The following is a 24,239-nucleotide window of genomic DNA, read 5'->3' as shown; positions in this document are numbered from 1 at the left end:
GTCACGGCCCCAATATGGCATATAATCATTGCCAACAAATAATCAAAATATTATTTTGTACATACGTGAGGTTTTTGTGTGCAAAGAAAGAACGAACAACTAGAAGGTGATGATTTTGGTTGGAAGGGGGTGATGATAATGACGGTGATGAGAAGGGGCGTGGTTAATTCGTGGGAATTACACACACACCACCATGATCCTTGCTGCGCGCGATCTTTGGCATATCGCATGCAAGGCGAGGCCGCCTGCCGGTGCGGCTGGCCCAGCAGCATGCAGGCTCCGGCGCGGCCGACGCACCTGGGCGGGCGAGAACTGCCTGGTGTTTGCCGAGGAGTGAGGGGCTGAGAACTCAGACAGGTTAGGGGCAGGTTGGACAGGAGACACAGATTGTAAGATGTCGACTTTTCAAAACTAGTTTTTTTTTTCTTTAACTTAATCTAGGTCTAGATCTAATGAGTTGTGTAATGTCCAGTGTGAAAATTTGAATGTTAATTAATGAAACAGAGTCTGACTCTCATGACTCTTTATTATATTAATTATTAGTTCAATTTCAAATCAAATGACTTTTAACGTCAATGCCAATGGCTCGAAATCACAACAAAGGTGGTTTTGAAAACCATTGGTTGAACCCATGATTTATGCAGATTTCCTGTATAAATAGAAATAAAAATGTTCCATGTATCATGGTTAAGACTAGACCAAATGCTTCGGTCTCTGTTATGTTGGTTGTTCCGCTGAACTCCATTGCCTTTTTGGCTCCACTCGCCAATTACAGAGCCCGAAGTTCTAACTCAATCTGTACAGGGACTCAATGGCCATACGTTTATGTATTAAGTTTTGATAAAGCAGGGAGTGGGAGCTGCACAACAGCCAAATAAGTCACTGTTTTTTTCCTTTGAAGTTTATTTTTTCCCCGGTTTGGTGCATTTCAGCCAGGCTAAGACCGAATAATAATCTTGATTTTGGTCCAGTTCTTGTTACCGTATATATTTTTATGAAATAAAGACAAAAATCGATGAGCCCAGTCGGGGGGATTTTACATTGTTAACCCCCTAATTGCGGCTGCACGAGCCGTCTGTGTACGAGGAAAATTAAAAAAGAATTAAAAATGTTTAGAAACTCCTTGAAACAGACGGCTGCCAGCTAGGTTAGACCAGGTTAAGTAGACTAGTCTAGAGTAGAATCGAGATCTATGTACCGTATGCTATTTTATTCACAAGTCCATGGCATGTTCGTTCAGGGTGTTCAGGCATGCACTCTTCAAAACAGTGGACTTGTGAATAAATAGCATATCAAATCATGGCAACAGGTGTTAAGTTGGTGCACTGTTACAACATTGTAGAAAAGCGTGCATATATAAGCATTGGATATTTCTTTAATATACGACTTACGAGGTAAAGAAGCGTAGGCTCTACAGGAAATCTGCATAAATCATGGTTTCAAGTAGACCAATAAATAGGTCTATTTCTGTCAGGGATATGCTTCGCTCACTTCGTCTGGCTCCGCTGCATCCCCTCCGTCGTGTGTGTTATGTAACGTTAGGAGGAGGACAAAAATCAGAAAATGTTGAAAAATTATGGAGGAACAGCGGATTTATCAGTCTGGGGTTCAAGTTAACTGATGGTTTTCAAAACCACCTTTTTGAATTCGGGCCAATGACCGAGATAGACCAAAAAATCTATATATTCTGGTCAGGGTATATGCTCTGCTGAGACATCATCTGGCTTTTCAGAACTGAGAAAAATCAGAAAATGTTAAAAAAAACTCAGTGAAACAACAGATTTTTTAGTCTAGGGCTGCCATCAGATGAAATTTATGTTATGCATTGTTGATGGTGGATGCTTTCCATGGCTTCAGTTCAGGTCATATAGTGTGTCTTAATATATCTTCTTTGGGTCAGTTTCATTGGTCAAAGTTTGACCTATCATTTGTAAATCTTATTGGGGAATTTCAAGTACGGTGTTTGAAATCTGATGACAACCCCCAGGGGGGGGGGGGCACTTCCATTGATGCGTGGATACCAGGTGCGACCATGGGGGTGTTGAAAAGCACCCTAAATAAATATTTTCCAAGTTCTGTCAAGTTCTTATATACATACAGACGAAGATCTGATAAAATTTTTCTGAATGTGTTTTGAGAGACTACCGGTATGTTCAACTTAAAATTATTTTTATTTTTGAAATTCAGTTCAAAACTTGTGCAACTGGGGAGCTGGCTGTGCCGGATGCAGGATGAGCTGGTTTCAAAAGTTATTTGGATACAACCATGGAGTTGTGATTGGAATGTTGCATGTACCAGCTTTACCAGGTATTATGAATAAATCCTAGTAGGGTCTAAAAGCAATAATTTCAATCAGGTTCTTTGTCTCACCTGCACAGTAGAAGTGAAATGTATCGATAGGCATCACTTTTCCATTTGCGAGAGCAATGGTGTCATCAACATCAAAATATTACCAAATCCAGGTAATAATGTATGTTTGTTAAATGACATCATAGACTTTAACAGCATTTCTGTAAGGCCCTATTTCAAACTTGAAGGTCAAGTCCACTCCAGAAAAATTTTGATTTGAATCAAAAGAGAAAAATCAAACAAGCATAATGCTGAAAATTCAATCAAAATCGAATGTAAAATTAGAAAGTTGTGACATCTATTAGTTTCGCTTTATGTTTCATAAAAAAGTTATATGCATAACTTGGTAATATGAAATGAGAGTTGATGATGTCACTCTCTCACTATTTATTTTGTTTTTTATTATGTGAAAATATTCAATATTTCAATTTTTATAGATTTCATAATAATGACCAATGTGACTGAACCACAAAATGTTAAAACAAAGATAATTCCGCATGTTCAGGGAGGAATAAAACGTTGTTTCACGTAGCAATGAGGAGAAAATAAAAATATCTTTTATTTCATAATAATAAACAAAAGACATGGGAGAGTGGGGTAAATATGGCCACCTGTTAGTTTTTAGCTCATTGCTCAAGGATGGTAGGTCAAATGGATTATTGTTTGTGTATTATTTGAATAGGCTTGTCTAACAAAGCTTTACTGAGACATTCTGGAATATTCTTAATAATTATATGCTATGAATATCCTTAAAGAGAAAATAACTAAATAAATGAATGTAATTGCTCTTACAATTCTACTTATATATAACACCATGTTGGAGGTATAACTTTCAAAGTTTATGGATATAATTTATGAAATGTGGACATATGGGTAATCAAGTATCACTGACAAGTCTTAGGTCACATGATCAAGGTCAAATATCATTTTGGGTCAATGAACGTAGTATTGTATCATTATGTGAATGGTGTTTTTTGTGAATAATTATTTTATAGTAGTTTTCAAAGTCAACACTACTGCTATATTGAATTGCATAATGCAGGTGAGACTGCCAGAGGCGCTCCACTTGTTCTTTATTTAAAAGCCTTTCAATGATTATGGATTTTGTTTTCTTAAAAGAAAAGAAGTTGTTTCATATATAGGGTATATTGAAATACTACAAAACCACACAACCCCGGCATGTAGCTGGGCAGAGTGGTGGGGGTCCCCCATGTATCTAAAAGAAAAAAAAAAGGAGAAGAAAAATAAAAAGCGAAGGGAGAAAGTGGAAGAAGGTAGCTTTGTGGGTTTCCTTTCCATTTTTTTCTCAAAAGAATAAAAACCTGAAAAAAAAACCTGACTCTTCTCTCTATAAATTTTGCTCTGCTCTTTTCATAATCAATTTTTTATAATCTAAGAAAAATCAAATGCATAAGAGCAGGTCAGGTGAAGGTTTCAGAAAATGTTGTAAGTGTGGGAAACTCCCCTCTCCCTGCACCCATCCTCTAAGGAGCATGCTTGTGCTCTCTGGAAGTGTTGGCACGCCTTGCATGCACATACCGCCCCCTCCAAAATGAAATTCTGACTCCGCAGTTGACATGACTATGATGCACACAATTCCAGGCTTGTGCCCATCCTGTCGTAGAAACACAGTAAAATGATATTTAGCCTTTATTTCTAGGTACTCCATGTCATAATATGACATTGCAAGCAATTATCAAGAAGGTATGCAGTGAAGCCAGAGGATATGTACAAGCTGGAATCGTAAGTATAGTTCAGAATTCAAAGTCAACTTACAATCAACAGTGTTTTTAATATTCATTCAATTGTAATAGGCAGGGGAATACAAAATTATTTGTTATTTATATTACTGTTTATATATTTAGTCAAAGGAAAGACTGTACACAATGCTCTTATATCAATAACACCAAATATCACCAAACAATTAAAGTGACTTTCCCTATGTTTTGATTGAGGTATGATTACAAGGTACTGTTATTATCACACAAATAGAATAACTTGAATCAATGCAAAAAGTGTTGATGTGAATGGGGATTGAATTAAATTTTAGAAAGAAGATGGGGAAGGGTGCAGAAAGAATAAATGAAAGAGCAAATGTCTCATATAGCACAAGAAAAATGGGTTGTTGATTGAATTGTTGATCAGAAAAGAATAAATGCAAAATGTGCTACACAAAACAAAATATCAAAAAATCCAATATTTGAGTTGGGAAAATAACCGTGAGTTCATTGTATTACTATTTGGATCCAGAGAATAGGTAATTTTTGTTTAAGACGATAAAGTAGGCATGTTTTCTATATTATTTGGTATGTACTGATGTAAATTCTTCTCATTCATCCAGTCATGATCAGTATTAAAAATTAAATAAAAAAATGGAAATCAACTCACTGTTGTGACGTTTCGCCAATTATCAATTGGCTTCTTCGGGCTAATCCCGATGAAAGGGAGGCCCTTAAAATGTTTCAGTTTGTGCAGATAGCCTCCAGTGCACACTGAACTTTGTCCAGTGCGCGAAAAACTACTTGGAATCTTTTGAATTGCCCGGTCCCAAGCGTGTGACAAGTTAAAGAGGGGACTCCTTTCTTGTTGATGGATGGGCTTTCCCATATGGCTTCCTTGATTCCACGTTAAAACCACCTGGATTCCTTGTCCAAAATAATAACTTCCTTCATGTCAAATTAGTGTTTACTAGAACCGATGAGGGTGTAGACGGCAGAATCTGGGATGCTTTCAGAGCTGCTGGGTCTTTGATGTTGGTTCATGCGAGCCTGCAGAGATTCACATAGAAGTCATCACAATCCTCTTGAGAATATCTGATGCCATATACTAAGTTCCTCTGTTTCTCTTTGGGAACTCTGGAGACTGGAGACCCCCATTGCACATCCATGTTGTTGGATGTAGTGCTTATGATTGAAGGAGAAATACATGTGAATAGTATCCAAGCATACGGATAGTGCCTCAATGATCCGATCTTGACAGAGTTCCCAAAGAGAAAAAGAGGAACTTACTACATGACATCAGATGTGCTCAAGAGAATTATGATAACTTCTATGTGGGTGAAACTCAGCAATCTCTGCGGGCTTGCTTGAACCAACATCGAAGACCCAGCAGCTCTGAAAGCATCCCAGATTCTGCGATCTACACCCACATCAGTTCTAGCAAACGCTAATTTGACATGAAGGAAGTTATTATTTTGGACAAGGAATCCAGGTGTTTTGAACAAGGAATCAAGGAAGCCATCTGGGAAAGAGTGGAAAGCCCATCCCTCAACAAGAAAGGAGACCTCCGCTTTGATTTGTCACACGCATGGGACCGGGTAAATTCACAAGATTCCCAAGTCATCTTTCGCGTGCTGGACATAGTTCATTGTGCACTGTATCTGCACAATCTCAAACATTATAAGGGCCTCCCCTTCATCGGGATTGTCATTGCTCGAAGATGCCAATTGACAATTGGCAAAACATTGCAACAGTTAGTCAAATTAATTAAATTCCTTACATCATTTGGTATGTCTGTCCAACATTTTGATCCAACAAAGGAGGCACAAACTCCAAGAACAACATTCTTACAAAATACAGAATACAATATATATATATATATTTTTTTTTCAGACCGGACTGATGTTAGAAAACATGCATGACGTACCATACATACAACCCGATGACATAGGACCTGAGATTACAGCTTCAATGACTGCAGTATCCTGTGCTGTTCGTCAGGAGTATCCTAATATACCAACAGGTGTCCAAGTTCTCTCTGCTGCTAATAAACAAGCTCTTGCTGTTGCGTTGGCAGCAGGTAAGAATGGATTCAGGGAAAAGACTTGACAAAGAAGCAATAAACATCCTCGGTATCAAAGGACAATCCAACATTATGAAAGCACAAGTATAAAACCAAAAGAGAATATAATGAAGAAATAAGAAAAGGAAAAAAAAAAATGGAGATATGTTAAAGTTTGAATTACAAATATCTGTTGTTGCTGGGCTTGTGTTTTTGCCGATCATTGAGTTTTGAATGCAGAAGGCTTGAATTCATAACCTGCTGCTCTTGATTTGAAATCTGTCTTTCATTTTCAAACATGTCTTTATTAGTAGCATTTAGACCTATTGGTCTGTAGGTGTTTGATAATGGAGAACTCTTAATCAGATGCAATTCTATTCACACCTAAGATCAGAAATATAAACCCCAGTCATGTTTGGCTTTTCCAAGCCTGTGATGTAGAAAGTTGTAGTCAATTCACTTGAAACTACAATGTTACATAATGTATATGTAAAAGTTGTTTCTACATGGGGAGCAATGAATTCATTATTTGGATGTCTGGGGAAGCTTTTTTTTTAATATAAAAAAGTATTCTGGGCTTGCATTTGGTAAATAAGGATTTGATGCTTGATTTCTAATTGGAAATCAGAAACAAAGCCATCTTGGAGCAAGCAGAACATGCCAAATGTCTGTTGTCACTTTGTCAAGTTAGGCAGTGACTTTACCAACCCATTTATTGTACTGTCATGATGACTACAAATCATGGTTTCATTAGTCAGCCATTGACAACAGATTATTCTAGCTGAAGATGGTTTTAACATTCATTGTGACAGTGAAACTTTAAGAGTAAATAATAGGTTGAATGACATTGATATTTCTTCAGGACTTGACTTCATTCGAGCTGAGGGCTTTGTATTCAGCCACATTGGAGATGAAGGACTTCAGAATGCTTGTGCAGGAGAGTTGCTGAGATATCGAAGACAAATTGGAGCAGATCATATCAAAGTCCTCACAGATATCAAGAAAAAGCACAGGTAATTCACCATCTGTATTATCATATGAACCCCCCCCCTGCAACATTCTTTTTTTTTGTTTTGAATACTGTTTTTATTCTGATTCCATGAACAAATAGTTACATAACATCTCAATTTAACATTTCAAATCACATATAATACTTTACATTTCATATTTTCACTTTTTTCACTAACTTAATATAATCATGAATCATATATATCTTAAAAGAAAGCAATGAAATCAGTTATAATAAAAATGCTTAAACACCAATCTTCCCCCTCCCCCCTCCCTCCCCCCGCCCCAACACACACACAAACACACACACACACACACACACATTTGAGATTTGAATCAGTGGAGTATCCACGAAAGCCGTTTGTTAGTGATTTTCACAAAATGTTGTTACATTAGCTACCAACGAACGTAGAGGGCAGCAACACACAAGCGTGTTGCTATTAGGAAGGTCCACTCGATACGCGCAAACAATTGAAGTGCGCAAACAATTTGGTAGCCATGCCAATGAAACCATGACCCGATTCAATACACTCACGGAGTAATAGCAAAATAGAAGAAAACTAATAGATTATGACATACCAGATTCAAATAATAGAAAAAACAAAAATATATAAACAATAGAATAATAATGTACCACAGTATGAAAATAAAACTGTTAGGAAATTATTGTCTTAATTTTTTGTAAATCTTCAGTCAAACAAGATTAAATTCGGTCATAAATAAACCAGTCTGCTAATTTCACCCGGATTTAGCCAAGCTCATTTGTGACCACCGAAATCCTCTCAGAGCACTTTTTTAGTAAATTGTAGAGTTGATTTTTTTTCGTTTCCTCTTTTTCATTATTTTTGCTTGAAATTTTTTTACATCAAATATCATGCTTAAAATTATGAAATATTTATCCCTGTATTTTTCCTAAAATATTACGTGATGGTGACAACGGTTTTATGACTTTGCATATCAATATGATAACAAGGATATATGAGGTTGATACATTCTTCATCTAAATTTCGCTGCACCACATTGATGCGCCTACACATTCCAGCACCACCTCGGCCTCTTGAGTATACAAGCGCCATGGCTGGCATAACCGCGCCGGCACCCCGGCCCCGGTCGGTGCTGAGGTAGGGTTCGGTTGGCTGCATATGCTAACACAATTTTTCGGAAAATTGTGGAATAAAAATAATAGATGTGACATAAACCATAGCCCCTTGATAGTTCTCAAGTCAAGACCCGTCGGAATATACATAGCTCGATAGCCTACTGAACCAGATAATTCCTGTCTATAACGTATTAACGTTAGACTAGGACTTGGCTAGTTTAGTGGCTGTATTCGATCCTACCTGATGGATTGCAAGATCTGGATTGGATTTGTGGATATAACATAATTATTTTAGATTTTCAGACTACAATCTACACTGTAAATGAAAATGAAAATTCTAACCTTGAATATTTATCGTTGCTCATCCGCCATAGTGCCACATCAACGACAGACCAAGTCTATACCTTTCAAGTCCATATCCAGCTAAGTCGAGTCGCGTCGAGATTATTATGCCAGTTTGCTGCCAGTGCAGTGCGCCAGCATATCATTCGCGCAGTAGACCTACGCGCACCGATCGAGGTGACCGGGGAAGTTTCGGCGCGGCCTGACCAGAGCATCACGGTCTTGGCTCTGGCGTTAGCTTGTGTAGGTTTGGTAGGGGCAGCGAAATTAAGCAGAAGAACAGTAATGCAAATGTCATCAGTCTATGATTTTTTTTTGCTCTGCAAACTCCAAGAATCATGATTCCTTTTTGTCTTACATTTTTTTTTAAATACACAAATACGTAAATAATAATATTTAGCATATTTTCTTGGAGGTTTGATTGTCCGTAAAAAATAGTAAAATTGAACAAACGAAAAAAAATCAACTCTACAATCTTCCAAAAAAGTGCTCTGGGAGAAAATGGTCACAAAATCTGAGCGAAGTGGACCTTCCTAAAAGCAATACTGCAAAGTGTTGCCGCCCTCTACGTTCGTTGTTAGCTACCAACACTCTCGCTTCTGTTTGGCAGAGACAAGATTACCAGTGAAAATTACAAACCAGGGGGGTGTTTCATGAAAGTTGTCAGCACTGACTAAATTGTCGGTGCTGACAATTTCAGTGAAATCCTTGGTTTTGATTGGCTGTGAGGCACTTGCCTCTGACTGTTACTATGGTAACTGTCAGAGAAAGCCAACTTGTCAGTGCTGACAACTTTCATGAAACGCTCCCTGATGCTTCATGAGATGTTCTCAACGGAATGTCATGTGTAAACTCAATATTGTGCCAAATCCAAGGCAATCAACTTTTGATTTATCAACATTCCATCCACTTTTAATCATTGTTTAATTGATTCCTTTTTGAATGTATGTTTTATTATTTTTTAGATTTTTTGGGGGGTAAGTTTTTTGTTGTTGTTCAGGTAGGCTACGCATATTCCTTTCCTTTACTGATGTTCTACATTGCAATGTGTTATGTTGGTTTGGTATTGAATAATTAGTTTTTAGTTAGGTACATTATGTTATTATATATTTCACCCCTTTAGCTCTCATGCCATCACATCTGATGTAAGTATATCAGAGACAGCCAAGTCAGCAGAATTCTTCTTGAGCGATGGGGTGATAGTCACAGGAACCAGTACAGGCGTTCCAGCTAGTCCTCAAGATATACAAGGTATAATTCTCATTGCTGCAATGATAATACTACTAGATAAGGTCAGAATTCATTAAAGGGATGGTCCGGGCTGGAGATATTTATATCATAATAAATAGAATAAAATTCACAGAGCAAAGTGCTGAAAATTTGATCAAAATAGAATAACAAATTATTGAATTTTTAAGATTTGCATTATTCCGGTGAAATAGTTCCAGGCATGTCTTCATGAATATTCATTAGGTGGGCTGATGATGTCTTATCCCCACTTGTTCTTTTGAATTTTATTATATGAAATTAGGTTTATTCAACATTTTTCTGCCAAGAACTAAAACATTGACGACTGATTAAGTGCATTAGTTATTTCTTGCTGCAACTTATTTCATCATAATGGAGACTCGTCATTTACACATGCATGAAAAATGAAACAATTATGATTTCATGCAATAACATAAGAAAAAAGAAAGTGGGGATATGACATCATCAGCCCACCTAATGAATATTCATGACGATGTGCATATAAAGCATGGAATTTGAGATAAGTCACTCGCATTTTAATGCTATTTTTACGTTTTAAAACAATTTTCATTGTACTTTAAAGATATTTAATCCATACTCGTCTTTGTGCTTCAAGTTAGCATACCTTCACTCACTCTGAGTATATGCAGGATATTTCATAAATAAGTAAAAAAGTTAACTAGTTTAGATCTAATGAATTTTACTATTCATTTTGAATATTAAATGAACAAAATCAAATAATGGAAAGATGATTTTGCGCATTTTTCTTCATTTTTTTAAACTTGAATTTATAGGCCTCTAATGTGATGATATCATCTTGCTTGGTGCTGCTTTAGTTGATTACAACATTTCCCTTACTATTGCTTTTTAATAGTGCCACTCAATATCTTATAAATAAAAAAAACAAAAAACAAATGGAGTGCCTCTGGCAGTCTCGCCTGCATTACACGATTCAATATAGCCACAGTCCTGACTTTAAAAACAACTAAAAATTATTAAAAGGCACCACTCATATACTAATATAATACTATGGTCATTGACCCTAAATGACATTTGACCTCGATCATATGACCTAAGACTTGTGCAAGATGATCAGTGATACTTTATTTCCCCTATGTCCACATTTCATGAACTAGATCTATAAGTTTCAAAAATTAAGATGGTAATTCAACAAATGCACCCAACATGGCCAAAGTTCATTGACCCTAAATGACCTTTGACCTTGGTCATGTGACCTGAAATTCAGGCAGGATGTTCAGTGATACCTCGTTATTCTTATGTCCAAGTTTTATGAACTAGATCCATACATGTAGATTTTAAAAAAGTAAGATGGTAATTCAACAAATACCCCCATTTTGGCCAAAGTTCATTGACCCTAAATGACCTTTGATCTTAATCGTGTGACCTGAAACTTGCACAGGATGATCAGTGATACTTGATTACTCTTATGTCCACGTTTTATGAACTATATCCATAAACTTAAAGTTATGATAGTAATTCAACAAATCCCCCAACATGATCTAAGTTCATTGACCCTAAATGACCTATAACCTTGGTCATATGATGTTCAATAATACCTTATATCCAATTTTCATGAACTAGGTCTATATACTTTTTAAGTTATGATGTCATTTCAAAAACTTAAACCTAGGTTAAGATTTCAATGTTGATGCTGCCGCCGCCGTCGTCGGAAAAGCGGCGCCTACACTGTATAGTCTCGCTTTGCTATGCAGGCGAGACAAAAAACTAGTGAAAGTTTAGGTCTTAAGTCACCAGTTCAGATTTCTTGATTCTTTTTATCAGTGCTCTGGGTCCGATCGGAGCAACGTTGTTGGGACCCGATTATAACCCACCAACAGTACTTGTAATACTGTTATATTACTTGATTTGTTTACAGAGGTGAGAGAGGTTGTGAATCTTCCAGTAGTGATTGGTTCAGGGGTCACTGTGGACAACCTTCATGAAAGCAGAGCCATGCTGCATGCTAATGGATGCATTGTAGGGTCACACTTCAAACATGGTGGACATTGGCAGAACGATGTGGACCTAAAACGAGTCAAACGCTTCATGGACGAAGCAAAAACATTGCAGACATGAACTCTGTCAGAGATGTTACACATGAAATAAACAAGATGAATGTGAGTGTGAGAAATCTTCCAAATTCATGTTCCTGGCAACCCATGGGCTGTTATTTTCTGCAGGGGATTCAATTTAATCTCTTTACTAGGATTGTAGATTCCTGATCAATCTTATGAAAGCCCCAAAATGGGACATGTTGATTATCTGCATAAAGAAAACAAGGAATATGCATGTTTCTGTATCAAGATCATCAAGGTCAAATTATTGACATCCATCAAGATCAAGTGATGACCTGTAGATGTTTAACTTTCATTTTGGTTAGCCTGTATCAGCCCCAATCTCTAGTGACCCATCTAAAAAATCCACTGCAGCTAACAAAGGTGTCAGTATCACAGGGTGCGACATAAGCGCTTGCCCGATTGCCGGGGGCAAGTAAAAGTTAGAGTCGGGCAAGTGTTTTGAAGTAAAAACAAAAACTGCTTGCCCGAATCGGGCAAGCAAAATTCTCACTGTGAAATGAAATTTTACAAAGTTTTCCCATATTTCACAAGAAAAAATACAGAAAAGATAGAGAAAAAACAAAGTTAACAACTTTCCTCAATTCACATTGCAAGCCGATTTGCGCTATTTTCTTAGATCTACACACAAAGACACACACACACAAAGTCAGCATAGAAACATGTACTAGCTGGTGCACGTGGCCGGGCCTTCCTCATGTGTGTGGCAGGCATGAAGGCAGGCCCTGCACACCTGCACTCCGGACCTGTACATCCCCGATCAATCAGAGTGAGCAATCTCACATGAAAAATAGTTTTTCCACCAAAATAATCACAAATCGGCAGGATTTTTTTAATAATTAGATATATGGATTTTCAGATTACTGATTTGTTGATGTGATCGGAGGAGCAAGTAATCGAGTTTTCATAACTAGTTGTTTCAGCTTTCGTTTTAAGTCTTGTGATTAGTGCAAACTTGTAGCTACGTGTGTGTGATGCCTTGATGATTCATCTAATTTTTTTAGTTTGACATTTGCAGGCCTGGACATTGTCTTGCTTTGAAATATTATTATTTATTCTAAAACATTTAATTTTCTAACAATTTTTAAGATATATTGAAAAAAAAAACCAAATATCAGTAAGATATTTGTTAAATAGATGATTGGATTTTTTTGTTTGATCTTTGAACTTTCTTCCTCTTTACTTCCTTCCTTTCTGTCCTTTTTCTTTTCTGTCCTTTCTTCAATCCTTCCTGCTGGCCTTTTTTATTCCATTTTTCTTCATTTTCACTCTTTCCTAGCTTTTTTTCCTGATCCTTTGTCTCTCTCTCTGTTCATTTTTCTTTCTTTCCTTTTCTTAATTTCCTTCTTTAATTCCTTTCTTTCTTTCCTGAAAATATTCTTTGCTCCCTCCCTCTTTTTGTTCTTTCTTTCTGTCATTCCTTCTTCCATTCTTTTGTTTCTTCCATTCTCTCTTCGCTTCATTCTTTTTTGCCTTTTCTTTTCCCTTATTCTTTCCTTCCTGATTTTTTTTCTTTCCATTATTTCTTCTTTCTTCTATCCTTCCTGAACTTTTTTATTCCATTTATCTTTATTTCCTATAATTTCCTAGCTTTCCTTCCTTTCTTTAAGTCTGTGTCCATTTGTTTTCTTCATTCTTTTGTTCTAATGCCCCTCTTTGGTTTTCTTTCTTTCCTTCTTTTTCTTACTCTCCTTTTTTTAATTTCCTTCCTTTTAATTTCCTTCATCCTTTCTTTCCTTTTTATTTTTGTTCTCTCTTTCCTTCTAATTTTTCTTCCAGTATTTTCTTTCTTTTTCCCCCTCTCTCTTCCCTTCATTCTTTCCTTCCTCTATTTCATTCTTTATTTTCTCCTTTCCTTCTTTCTTTTCCCTTCTTATTTCTTTCCTTCAATGCTATTTCCTTCCTCCCTTCATGTTTTTTTTAAATTCTTTCTTCCAAAGAATGAAGGAAACCTTTTTTTCTTCATTCTTTCATCCTTTTTTTTTCTTAACTTTCTTTTTTTTTCCTTTTTTCACACATTAATTAATCTTCCATTTCTTTTCGTTGTTTTTTCTAAAGTATATCTAAAAGGATAAAGGATTTTTTCTTTCCTTTCTTGTTTTTTTTTATATCTAAAAGAATAAAGGATTTTTTTTCCTTTCTTGTTCTTTTCTTTATCTAAAAGAATAAAGGATTTTCTCTTTCCTTTATTCTTTCTTTCATCCTCATTTTATTATTTCTTTCATCCTCATTTTATTCTTTCTTTTCATTTTTTCTTGTTTCTTTCATTTTCTTTACTTCATTTTTCCTTCTTTCTTCTTCATTCTCCTTTCTTTCCTTTTTTCTCTCTCCTTCATTCTTTCTTTCACCCATGTGTTCACCCTCCCTTCCTTCTTTAGTTATTTTCAGTGATTCCCTTTTTTATTTTGTGCCTTGGTCATATACAAAAGTACATACAAAAATAGGATAGAGGAAATTAATAAAATGGCATATTGACACTAATTTCAGTCATGACAGGCAAGATAAAATCATTTTGAAAAAAAACCCAAATATTACAAATACAAGGTACGCAGGCCAGTTCATGTTTAAATGAGAAGAAAAAGCAATAGTATATAAAACCGCACTACTTTCTTTTGAAGCAGTAAAATATTTTGAAAGATTTTTTTCGGGCAAGTGAAATATATTTTCGGGCAAGTATTTTCCAACTATTTAGGAATTCACTTGCCCGATCGGGCAAGTGCTTCAAAAAAGTTATGTAGCACCCTGGTATCAGGACATACATTGGTTTATACAACAGCTGCATGTTGAATATACATGTAGTTACAATGCCTTCATTTTTTTTCTGCATTTTGAACTACATGTAGGTTTTTTAAAATGCTAGGGTAATCTTAAAAGGCATTGGTTAACAATTTCCCTGAACTTTGATGTGTGTTGTACGTGATTTAGTATTGATCATATGGATTAAAATATAACCAGAAAGAGAAAAAAGGTCAAATTCATGGAGACACTTTCAAGATATAAACTGAACAAGTGGAGCGCCTCTGTCTCAACTGCATTGCGCAATTCAATATAGCAGCAGTGCTGACTTTGAAAACTACTATAAAATAACTATTCACAAAAACACTATTTATATAATGATACAATACTACGTTCATTGACAATGAATGACATTTGACCTTGATCATGTGACCTAAGACTTGTCATTGATACTTGATTACCCCTATATCCACATTTTATAAGCTATATCTATAAACTTTGAAAGTTATGACAGCAATCAAATAATTAACTCCAAAATGGCCAAAGTTCAATGACCTTAAATGACCTTTGACTTTGGTCATGTGACCTGAAACTCGCATGAGATGTTCAGTTATACTTGATTACTCTTATGTCCAAGTTTTATGAACTAGATCCATACACTTTCAGAATTATGATGGTTATTCAACAAATATCCCTAATATGGCCAAAGTCCATTGACCTTGGTCAGGTGACCTGAAACTCGCACACAGGATGTGACTTGAAACTCAGGAAGGGTGTTCAGTAATACTTGATTATGGCCAAGTTTCATGAACTAGGTCCATATACTTTCTAAGTTATGCTGTCATTTCAAAAAAACTTAACCTTAGGTTAAGATTTGGTGTTTGACGCCGCCACCGTCGGAAAAGCGGCGCCTATAGTCTCACTCTGCTATGCAGGTGAGACAAAAATTCAGTGAGCGACGCGGTAAAAAATTGTGTTATCATGCAAAATTAAATGTGAAGCGGGGCCATTAAGTATTAGGATTAAAACTATAAATTTGAGAATTTACTTTATTTCAGCACTTTTTAATAAGCATCTTTCTTATCCTAAAGGATATTTTATATTCTGCCTAAGACCTAAGTGATTCATCCTTTTGGGTTTCTCTGTTATCTGAGATGTAAACTTTTGTAGCCCTTTTAAATATCCATTATTAACATGATGGAAATTTGCATTAAAATATGATACAATAGAAACATGAAAAAAAAACGTTTGCCTTTTTCATTTTTCATTCATTTTTGTCTCGCCTACATAGCAGAGCGAGACTATAGGCGCCGCTGTCTGAAAAGCGGCGCCTATAGTCTCGCTCTGCTATGTAGGCGAGACAAAAATGAATGAAAAATGAAAAAGGCATTGGTCAACATTGAAATCTTAACCAAGCTTAAGTTTTTGAAATGTCATCATTACTTAAAAAGTATATTGACCTAGTTCATGAAACTTAGACATAATGGTAATAGTGTATCACTGAAGATCCTGCCTGAGTTACAGGTCACCAGGTCACATGACCAAGATCAAATGTCACTTAGGGTCAATATACAATGTTGGGGGTATTTGTGGAATTGTCATCATAACTTTAAAAGTTTATGGATCTAGTTCATGAAACTTGGACATAAGAGTAACCATGTATCCCTGAATATCCTGTGTGCGTTTCAGGTCACATGACCAAGATCAAACGCCATTTAAGGTCAATGAACTTTGGCCGAATTGGGGTCATTTGTTGAATCGGAATCATAACTTTGAAAGCTTATGGATCTACACATGTAGTTCATTAAACATAGAGATAAGGGTTATCAAGTATATTTTGCACACATCTTAGGTCACATGATTATGGTCAAAGGTCATGTTGGGTCAATGGATTTTTATTTTATTATCATATGAGTGTTTTCTGTGAATAATTATTCAATAGCTTTTTTCAAAGTCAGCACTGTTGCTATATTGAATCGTGTAATGCAGGCGAGACAGCCAGAGGCGTTCCAATTGTTCATCAACACTATTAGTTACACCCTGCTTGTTCACGTAATACAGGAAAGATCTACGTTCTGGTTCCATATTCCATTCCGCTTCTGGCCTCAAAGAATATGGAACCAGAACGTGGATATTTCCTGTATTTCGTAAGAACAAGCAGGGTGTAACGATTTTATCTCTTAAGTGAATCATTATATTGTTGCAGAATAGGGGAAATCAATAGAATAGAACTTAAAAAAAAGCAACACCCTGCATTTTGAGAGTAATTTTTGAAAGGAAGTCATTCATGACATCGCAATGATCACAGTAAAAAGAATGCGCATTTTGCTATTGAAATTGATGCGCAAATATTAGTGCGCAGCACCATGCTTGAATACGCATGTAATACGGCCTCGGGCCTCATATTACGTGGTTGAAATCAGCACTGGGCATGCGGGTAACAATGAAAACAACAACAGAAATAGGTAATACGGGCTAATATTACCTGTTTGATATTTGTGACTTGATCAGTAAAATAGGTAAATAAGAGTTTGTCTCTCAAACAAATCGACCAATCAGATTACAGAATTCATGAGAAATGTGGCCCACTAAGAGATAAATTACTGTATCTCTTGATAAAATTGGAGGCATCATTCATGAAAACAAAATATGTGAGAGTAAAACTCAAAGCACAACCTATCCCAGAGGGGAAGGTGGTGCTTTTCACTGCTGGCCCATATAATGGGCCATAACTTAAACTGGTGGAAGAACAACTGATGATTCCCTTGGTAATGCATGAGGCTGCGTTCTTGTGCTTGTTTAATCAGCTGCTATACCATAACACACAATGCTATTGGGATATTTGGAGAGGGCTGTAGACAGGAATGACATGTAATTGAAGAATTTGAGTGCGTTGTAATTTGTCAATCTGTAATGTCAAGACAAGGTAAAAAATGTCATTTCAACATTTGTTCCTGGACTGACTATTATGTGACATATACATCATCACATGTACTTCCCTACTTTCTAGCAAATATTATGAAGAATAGGAATTGTAATGCAACGTGAACTCTTATAAAAGAACAAAATGGATTACTTGAGAAGATTTAAGTTGCTTTGATGTAAAATTATACAAACAAACAGTATATTAAGTGAAAGTTACATATCATGAAAATGAAATTCAATTAAAATTTAGTCTTGTTACTACAGCGCGTGACGATTGTACACTATGCCAAGAGTTTGTGAATTTGGAGAAGTTGCTGTAGTAACAATGTAATAAATAATTCTCACATTGAATCTTTGACTGGTTTTAAACACACCACACACTGTGCAATCAAACTATGACCCAATTTTTCGAATAAATTGTATTTTGCATCAGATATATGAAAGGTTTAAAGGGATAAAATCATCACATGAATTTCGGAGCAATGGTAGGAATATTTAAAAAAAATCTGCTTTTCTGCAAGCATTGCGGTTGGAGTAAAGTCTAAATTGGCTTCAGATTGTTATGACGTCTCTACAATTTGGTGTTGGATTTGATTTGATTCCTATATTGAGCCTTGCAATTGCCTAGAATTTCAATTGCAATAATTCATACCACTCTTCAGAATTTTGATGGCTTAGATTTTATAGGTTGGAAATATCCATATCAAAATGCTACTACATTTTATTTTGGAAAATTCTGACCGCAATTGGATTGCGTAGTATGCACCATGCAGGCTTTACCCAGATCTATGTCCATAAATATCCAGGATGCAGGCCTGAGTGGTTATTATGCAGTCACAAACTTTTCTCATTTAAGTTTGCCTCAAGAATGAAGCAGCAGTCCGATACAACTTACAAATGTATTCGCATTTGGACAATGACTATTTACCTGAAATAAAAACCAGTTTTAAAACGCATTGAATATCCCTTCAAACTTTATTTCTTTCAGTCCAATAGCTAGAAAGTTATACCATGTACACAATATATTAAATCTGTTAACTAACTAAACTTTACATATATATTAGCATATATCTACATAGATAGATTCTAAAAAAGAAATCACAATACACAAACCTAACATGCACAAAATACATTTTCAGAGTCAATTTTGTGGAAGAAGGTTTCAGACTTGTTATTATGGCAAGTGATGAAATACATATGAAAAATTGCCATTTCTAGACTTTTTATATAGGCCTGTTTGTGTATGACAGATCAATGATGACTTGAAGAAAACTCAATGATGATTTGAAGAAAATGCACTTTAAAATATTTCACCTTTTTAAACCTCTATTTCTATGAGTAATATGTAAATTTCAACCATAAATCACAAACTAAACTGATCATCCGTTTATATGCATACTATGTCAAACATGTCAAAACATCCCTCAGAAAAAACAATTCCACAAAGTTATTCTTTTCTAGTCTAAACTCAACAATTCAACACACCATACATGTGTTATACCCTGCATATCTTATACAGATACAACAGCTTTTACTACATATGTAAAAGCAATTGTGGTCATAGAAGTTTGCTCACCTTAAATGATGGCGAGTGATGTCAAATGATTGAATTTTAAGAACATACACAGGTTTAAGAAATGATTGGGTGATAAAATGAAATACTTGTGAATTAATGATTACCAATGCAAGATAAAACTGATTAAAATCATTTTTAACTGGAGTCATTTGGTTAATAATCTGAGGCAAGTTTATACAGCACATGTGATTTCCTAATTCAAATCAACAAAAAGGCAACAATAATGCCAAAGAGAGGTTAAAATTACATTCAGTCAATACAAATATCATTTACAGCACGTTTAATAATTTTAAGGTAATCTAAATATTTTCTTCTTCAAAGGCAGTTGAATTGGATGAAGTGAAAATGCATAAGGATTCTTACATTATCATAATTTGCTAATCTCTTAATCTATCTTAATATCTTGAGTATGTTTTTTTTTTCCAGAAGCTGTACAATATCATGAGTGACAAATTTGAAAATGTAGAAAGACCATGAAAGTCCTGATTTTGAATTAGCACCTTTGTCAAAGTGAGTTTCACACTACAAGGCATGTGTGCAGCTTGTTCCCTTGACATGGGGAAAAATGCATCGAGTCATCAAGATGTCTGAATCTAATGAAACTTTGATACTGGTAATACTGAAATAAGTCATTCACATTCCATGAACTACAGATGAAAATAGACCATCTTTCACCAAAAATTATACCATCACTTGCAAAAGTTTAAGACCACCCGAAAAATGTATGTATAGCACATGCAATATAATTGTAATAATGTACTGAAATAGTTCAATAAAAACCGGCCTATATATTATTTGTTGTTGTTGATTCTCTGTTTGGTTTGAATGGTATAAGGGAATTTAGTTTAAAGAATTCTGCAATAGCTTGACTAATACTAAAACTATTACAAATGATGGTATAAAAACTATGAATATAATATTTAAACATACATGTAAAAGTAGTAAAAATGTATGTTACCTAGTGCAAGCTCTGATTTACATGTTGTAAAGTCATTTAGTTGATAAAGCTAAAAAGAAACTTTTGGAGGATTGAATTGCTAATGTTTAATATATTCTAACAGCCCTCAGTACCGGCTACACTGAAATGTTGTTAGCGCTAACAGAACGCAAACAGTAGGCCCAGTACCATCTTTTAGATTGTGATGTCAAACGTTGTTCCCAGATATAAATAACACATTGTTGTTGCAGCGAGTGATGTCTAATATAAATTAGACATCACTTGCTGCTACATTTACGGTTGCAACAGGGGCATCTGTTGGTGCATTGTCAGTGCTAAATTTTCTGTGTGGCCGGTACAGGAGGGCAAGACATTTTGTTCTAAAAAATAACCCAAGAACATCAGTAAAAAAAAACCAAGGGGGGGGGGGAATTTCAAGGGTAAGCATATAAAAAAAGAACCATGGTTTAAACAATGGTCTTAATTTTCAGTTTTCCATATTTGCCATATGTGACATGAAGTCACAAATCTCTTTAATTTGACAGGGATGTGGGCATTATTTTAATTGATTACTGTCTAATATTGGTTCCAGTGCAGTAGTTTTCCATACCATCAAAGCACAATATATTGAAATTAAGAACATACAGCAAAAACAAAGTTTGACATTTTTGGCTTACTGGAACCCATTTAACTGTAGTTAGACCGCATAAATTTAAATTCCTGTTTAAATTAAGTCAGAATGTACAAATACATAGGTGAAAGAGACTGACTTCAGCCTACAAAAGTTTCCAATGGATGTACAAAGAAAGCTTTCTATCAGGTGGCCCTTTCCATGAATGTTCTATTATTGAAGTTTTTTATACAATAAAAATGTGTAACATTACACATTACACCTTTCAAAATTTCTTGCCCCCAAGTAGAAGCTAACAGTAATGATTTAAAACTAAATTGCAGACTTTACAGTTAGGCCTGTTAGGTACCATTGTGCTTATCATCTCATACATGTAGACCTGCCAACCTTTGGGAATTAAAAATTGTATTCTGTGATTAAAAAAAAGTATTTTTCCCCCAAAAAAAGTGTATTTCATAATAAAATACGTGGTGCACTCGCTCATCGCGGCGCTCAAGCTGCATGAAAGCTAAAATGCGCACTGCTCTTGCAGATGAAAAAAACATTGAAACATGTGTATATCTCACCCTGGTTTTAACAAAATGATTGAAAAAAAACAAGTTACCTGAAATTACATTGATCTAATAACCATATTTGTGTAAGTTTTATGAAATAGAGACATATTAGAGATGATTTTTCTCAATAAATTACGATTTTGTAAAAACTTATTTTTTAAAGAAAAAACAACGTACTGCCGTATTTTGGTTGCAAAAACGTACTAAATACGGCAAAAACGTACTGGTTGGCAGGTCTGTACATTATAGGGTCATGTGTTACACAAATTTCACACTTTCTTTCACTTGAGGTCTGTTACATGAAACATATGTTGTTTTTTAATTCCCCAAAGTATTCAAATTCCTCTATTATATCGATTGAGGTCATTCTCCTGAGTTTCCTTCACACATATGCAACATGTCAAAGGTCCTACTGTTGTTTAGAGGAAAATTACTTAGTAGTTATCTATGCAAAGTCCAACAATGAAAGTATTATGCTCCTTGTTTCAGTGTAATGTCATGCATAAAAAAGGCTTCATTTTCCAGCTCATTGTTTCAATCACTTCAACATTAGCACAACACACACGAACAGCAGCTGATATATGTAATTGTCAATCTACATACACATAGAATACAGAAGTATAGTTATGCAACAACATACAACTTGAATAAATAGAGAAAAGGATATCCTTGCATTATGATGGTGCTGAAACATATGTATGCACCTTGCTTACATTACACAATGCATAGGATAATTATGTACTAGAAGTAAAACAAACTTTAACACCATTTTCAACTGCTATTAGATTTTTCTTACTGATAATGCAAGAGAAAAAACAGAAATCCAATAAACTGTCAAGACAAAGTGTTCAAGACAGCTAAAGTAGGGGCAATATTATCCAAGTCCTTCGAAAGCACATAGAGATGTTATGATATGTGCTTTACAAGAAGTCAGTATTATTGTTATTTGTTCAACAATCTGACCATTAAAAGCAGTTCAAACCCAGTTATTATTTTTTGAGAGGTTAGGTTATAATTCTTTTCATTATTAATTCACCATTCCTGCCATACAGACATTGTTACATGCCTGCATGAAATAACTTTGTAGAAAGCTGTTCTTGCATTTTATTCTGCACAAGAAATAGGTTACCACACCAAACACAAATTTGTTGTCAACTGACGAAAAAAATATATATTTTGATTTTTATTGATTCATTTGCATATTCCTCTTGGTAAAGTAAATGAGTATTCACAATAGCAGCAAAGCATGTAATAATAGAAAAATATGAAATGTCATCAGTCAGTCATGCGAAAGTAAACCATTTTGAAGATTACTATCTTTGATGACCTATTTCTACCCTGATCCCAAAAGATTTTGGATGAAAAGGTATACAGAAAAAAGAATATAATCCCACCTCACAAAAAATCTTAAAATATTAATAACTTCTGCTTCTCACAATCGATTCCATATGGTCTACCAAACTAAAAGGCAAATAAATATACACAAACAGAAAAACATCAATGAACAAGGAGGCAAAGCTATGAATTCAAACTAGCTATTCCAACTACATTAACAGACAATTTACAGTACACTACATATATATCAAATATATTTCATATTTGGCTTTGAAAAAATAGTGTGACATTCTTGTAGCAGCTGTACAATATTTGGCTTTTATAACAATGCCTTAGAGAGATCGACTCTTAATGAGTTATTAAAGAAAGACTTGTGACTTCCCTGTTCAAACTTTTAATACTGTGTATTACATAATTTGTATGGTGATACCAATCAACATATTGCTTTGATTCTTACAATTGATGGCTTTAAAGTGTGTATTGTAGGCTCTTCTTCCTGTATGGTTTAAAAATTATATTGGCATTCATTCAGAAACAGTTAAAACCTGAAAAACCAAAGTTATTAACACATATTCGCATACAAAATGATAAAGCCTTTCACAATGCACGAAGGTATATTCACAAAGGGTAGTCAAACTATACACAAATCACACTTGTGCGAAACTAAACATTTTTATTTTCTTTTAATGTATTTTTCTTTCTTTTTAATAATTATATTTTGTGATTTATTTTATTAGCCAATAATTACGTTATCATAAGAATGTTTCTAATAACAAAATCACTTTCCATATACAAATAATACTAATATAATTTCATGAATATCTATACTTGTAAAATAAATAACACAAAAAATATTTTAGTGAATAAAATGGTAACGGTGAATATTACTATCTAATATATGTTAGTGCTCTGGAACCCATATAACTCATCATTAACGTGGTTGCTTATAGATGGCACCGGAGTGTCGTCCACTTATGGAAGAATTATGCTTATAGTGCCTTCGGGACGAGGCACTTTGATGATGATACACCTTGTTGTGTCGTTCTATTTTGCCGGGACTGTTCTGACGTTGCTGGTGCCTCTTGGCTTCTCTTTGCTCCTCTAACCCAACTTGGTGGGACGACTGTTCGATTCCCACACGAGCTGCAATAGCTGCAGCTCTGCGGGGTGGCTTGGCATTGCGCACCCGGAGGTTGTGGGTACGTTTAGCTACAGTCCTGTTGGGTTTTTGCCTAGGATGATGCTGCCTTCGATGAGCCATTGGCCCTCCTCGTTGACTAGAATGATGATAAACAGACATACTTGGATGTTCTATTAGTAGATCTTCTAAGGGACTAGTGGCTAGTTGATGGGGAGAATGACCCCCTGCAGTAAAACATGGAGGTGGAGTAATAAACCAGCTTTCTTCCATTCGTTGATGTTTCTCTGGAACTGCTTTAGGTTGAGATTGGCAGCCATCTTTGGTTGGGGATCTCCTTGGAGATCTCCGAGGACTTGAGGCACCAGAATCATCTATGTAAAAATAATATCAGGATGATTTCATTGATCATCTCAGGTAATACATAAAATGCCGCCTTTAAACTACAAGTACACTTGTGTATTCAGTCCATTTAATTGAATGAA

The 24,239-nt window shown here is 35.3% G+C and overlaps 2 protein-coding genes across 6 annotated transcripts in view; one reads left to right on the top strand and one right to left on the bottom strand.

The window, feature by feature from the left end:
• Positions 1-211: 211 nt before the first annotated feature.
• LOC129279842 (uncharacterized protein F13E9.13, mitochondrial-like) lies at positions 212-21,851 on the top strand. Of its 5 annotated transcripts, XM_064094833.1 has the most exons (9): positions 226-389; positions 2,188-2,307; positions 4,010-4,092; positions 5,961-6,147; positions 6,992-7,142; positions 9,702-9,829; positions 11,724-12,291; positions 14,661-14,783; positions 16,820-21,851. In XM_064094833.1, exons 2-7 carry the CDS (start codon positions 2,232-2,234, stop codon positions 11,921-11,923), a joined length of 825 nt encoding a protein of 274 aa, XP_063950903.1. In that variant the 5' UTR covers positions 226-389; positions 2,188-2,231; the 3' UTR covers positions 11,924-12,291; positions 14,661-14,783; positions 16,820-21,851. The 5 variants fall into 5 exon arrangements, with proteins under 5 accessions (XP_063950904.1, XP_063950900.1, XP_063950903.1 ...); XM_064094834.1 differs by having other exon boundaries at positions 212-357; positions 14,661-21,851; XM_064094831.1 differs by having other exon boundaries at positions 14,661-21,851.
• Positions 18,540-24,239, bottom strand: part of LOC135153112 (tumor protein p53-inducible nuclear protein 2-like) — a 16,479-nt gene continuing 10,779 nt past the window's right edge. The window contains exon 4 of the mRNA XM_064094835.1: positions 18,540-24,128. Within this exon, the coding sequence (XP_063950905.1) occupies positions 23,548-24,128 (581 nt within the window). The 3' untranslated portion in view covers positions 18,540-23,547. The remainder of the gene's footprint in view (positions 24,129-24,239) is intronic.

The sequence above is a fragment of the Lytechinus pictus genome, chromosome 2, assembly GCF_037042905.1.
Source record: "Lytechinus pictus isolate F3 Inbred chromosome 2, Lp3.0, whole genome shotgun sequence".
Lineage (NCBI taxonomy): Eukaryota > Metazoa > Echinodermata > Echinoidea > Temnopleuroida > Toxopneustidae > Lytechinus > Lytechinus pictus.
This window is presented reverse-complemented; position numbering and strand designations above follow the sequence as displayed.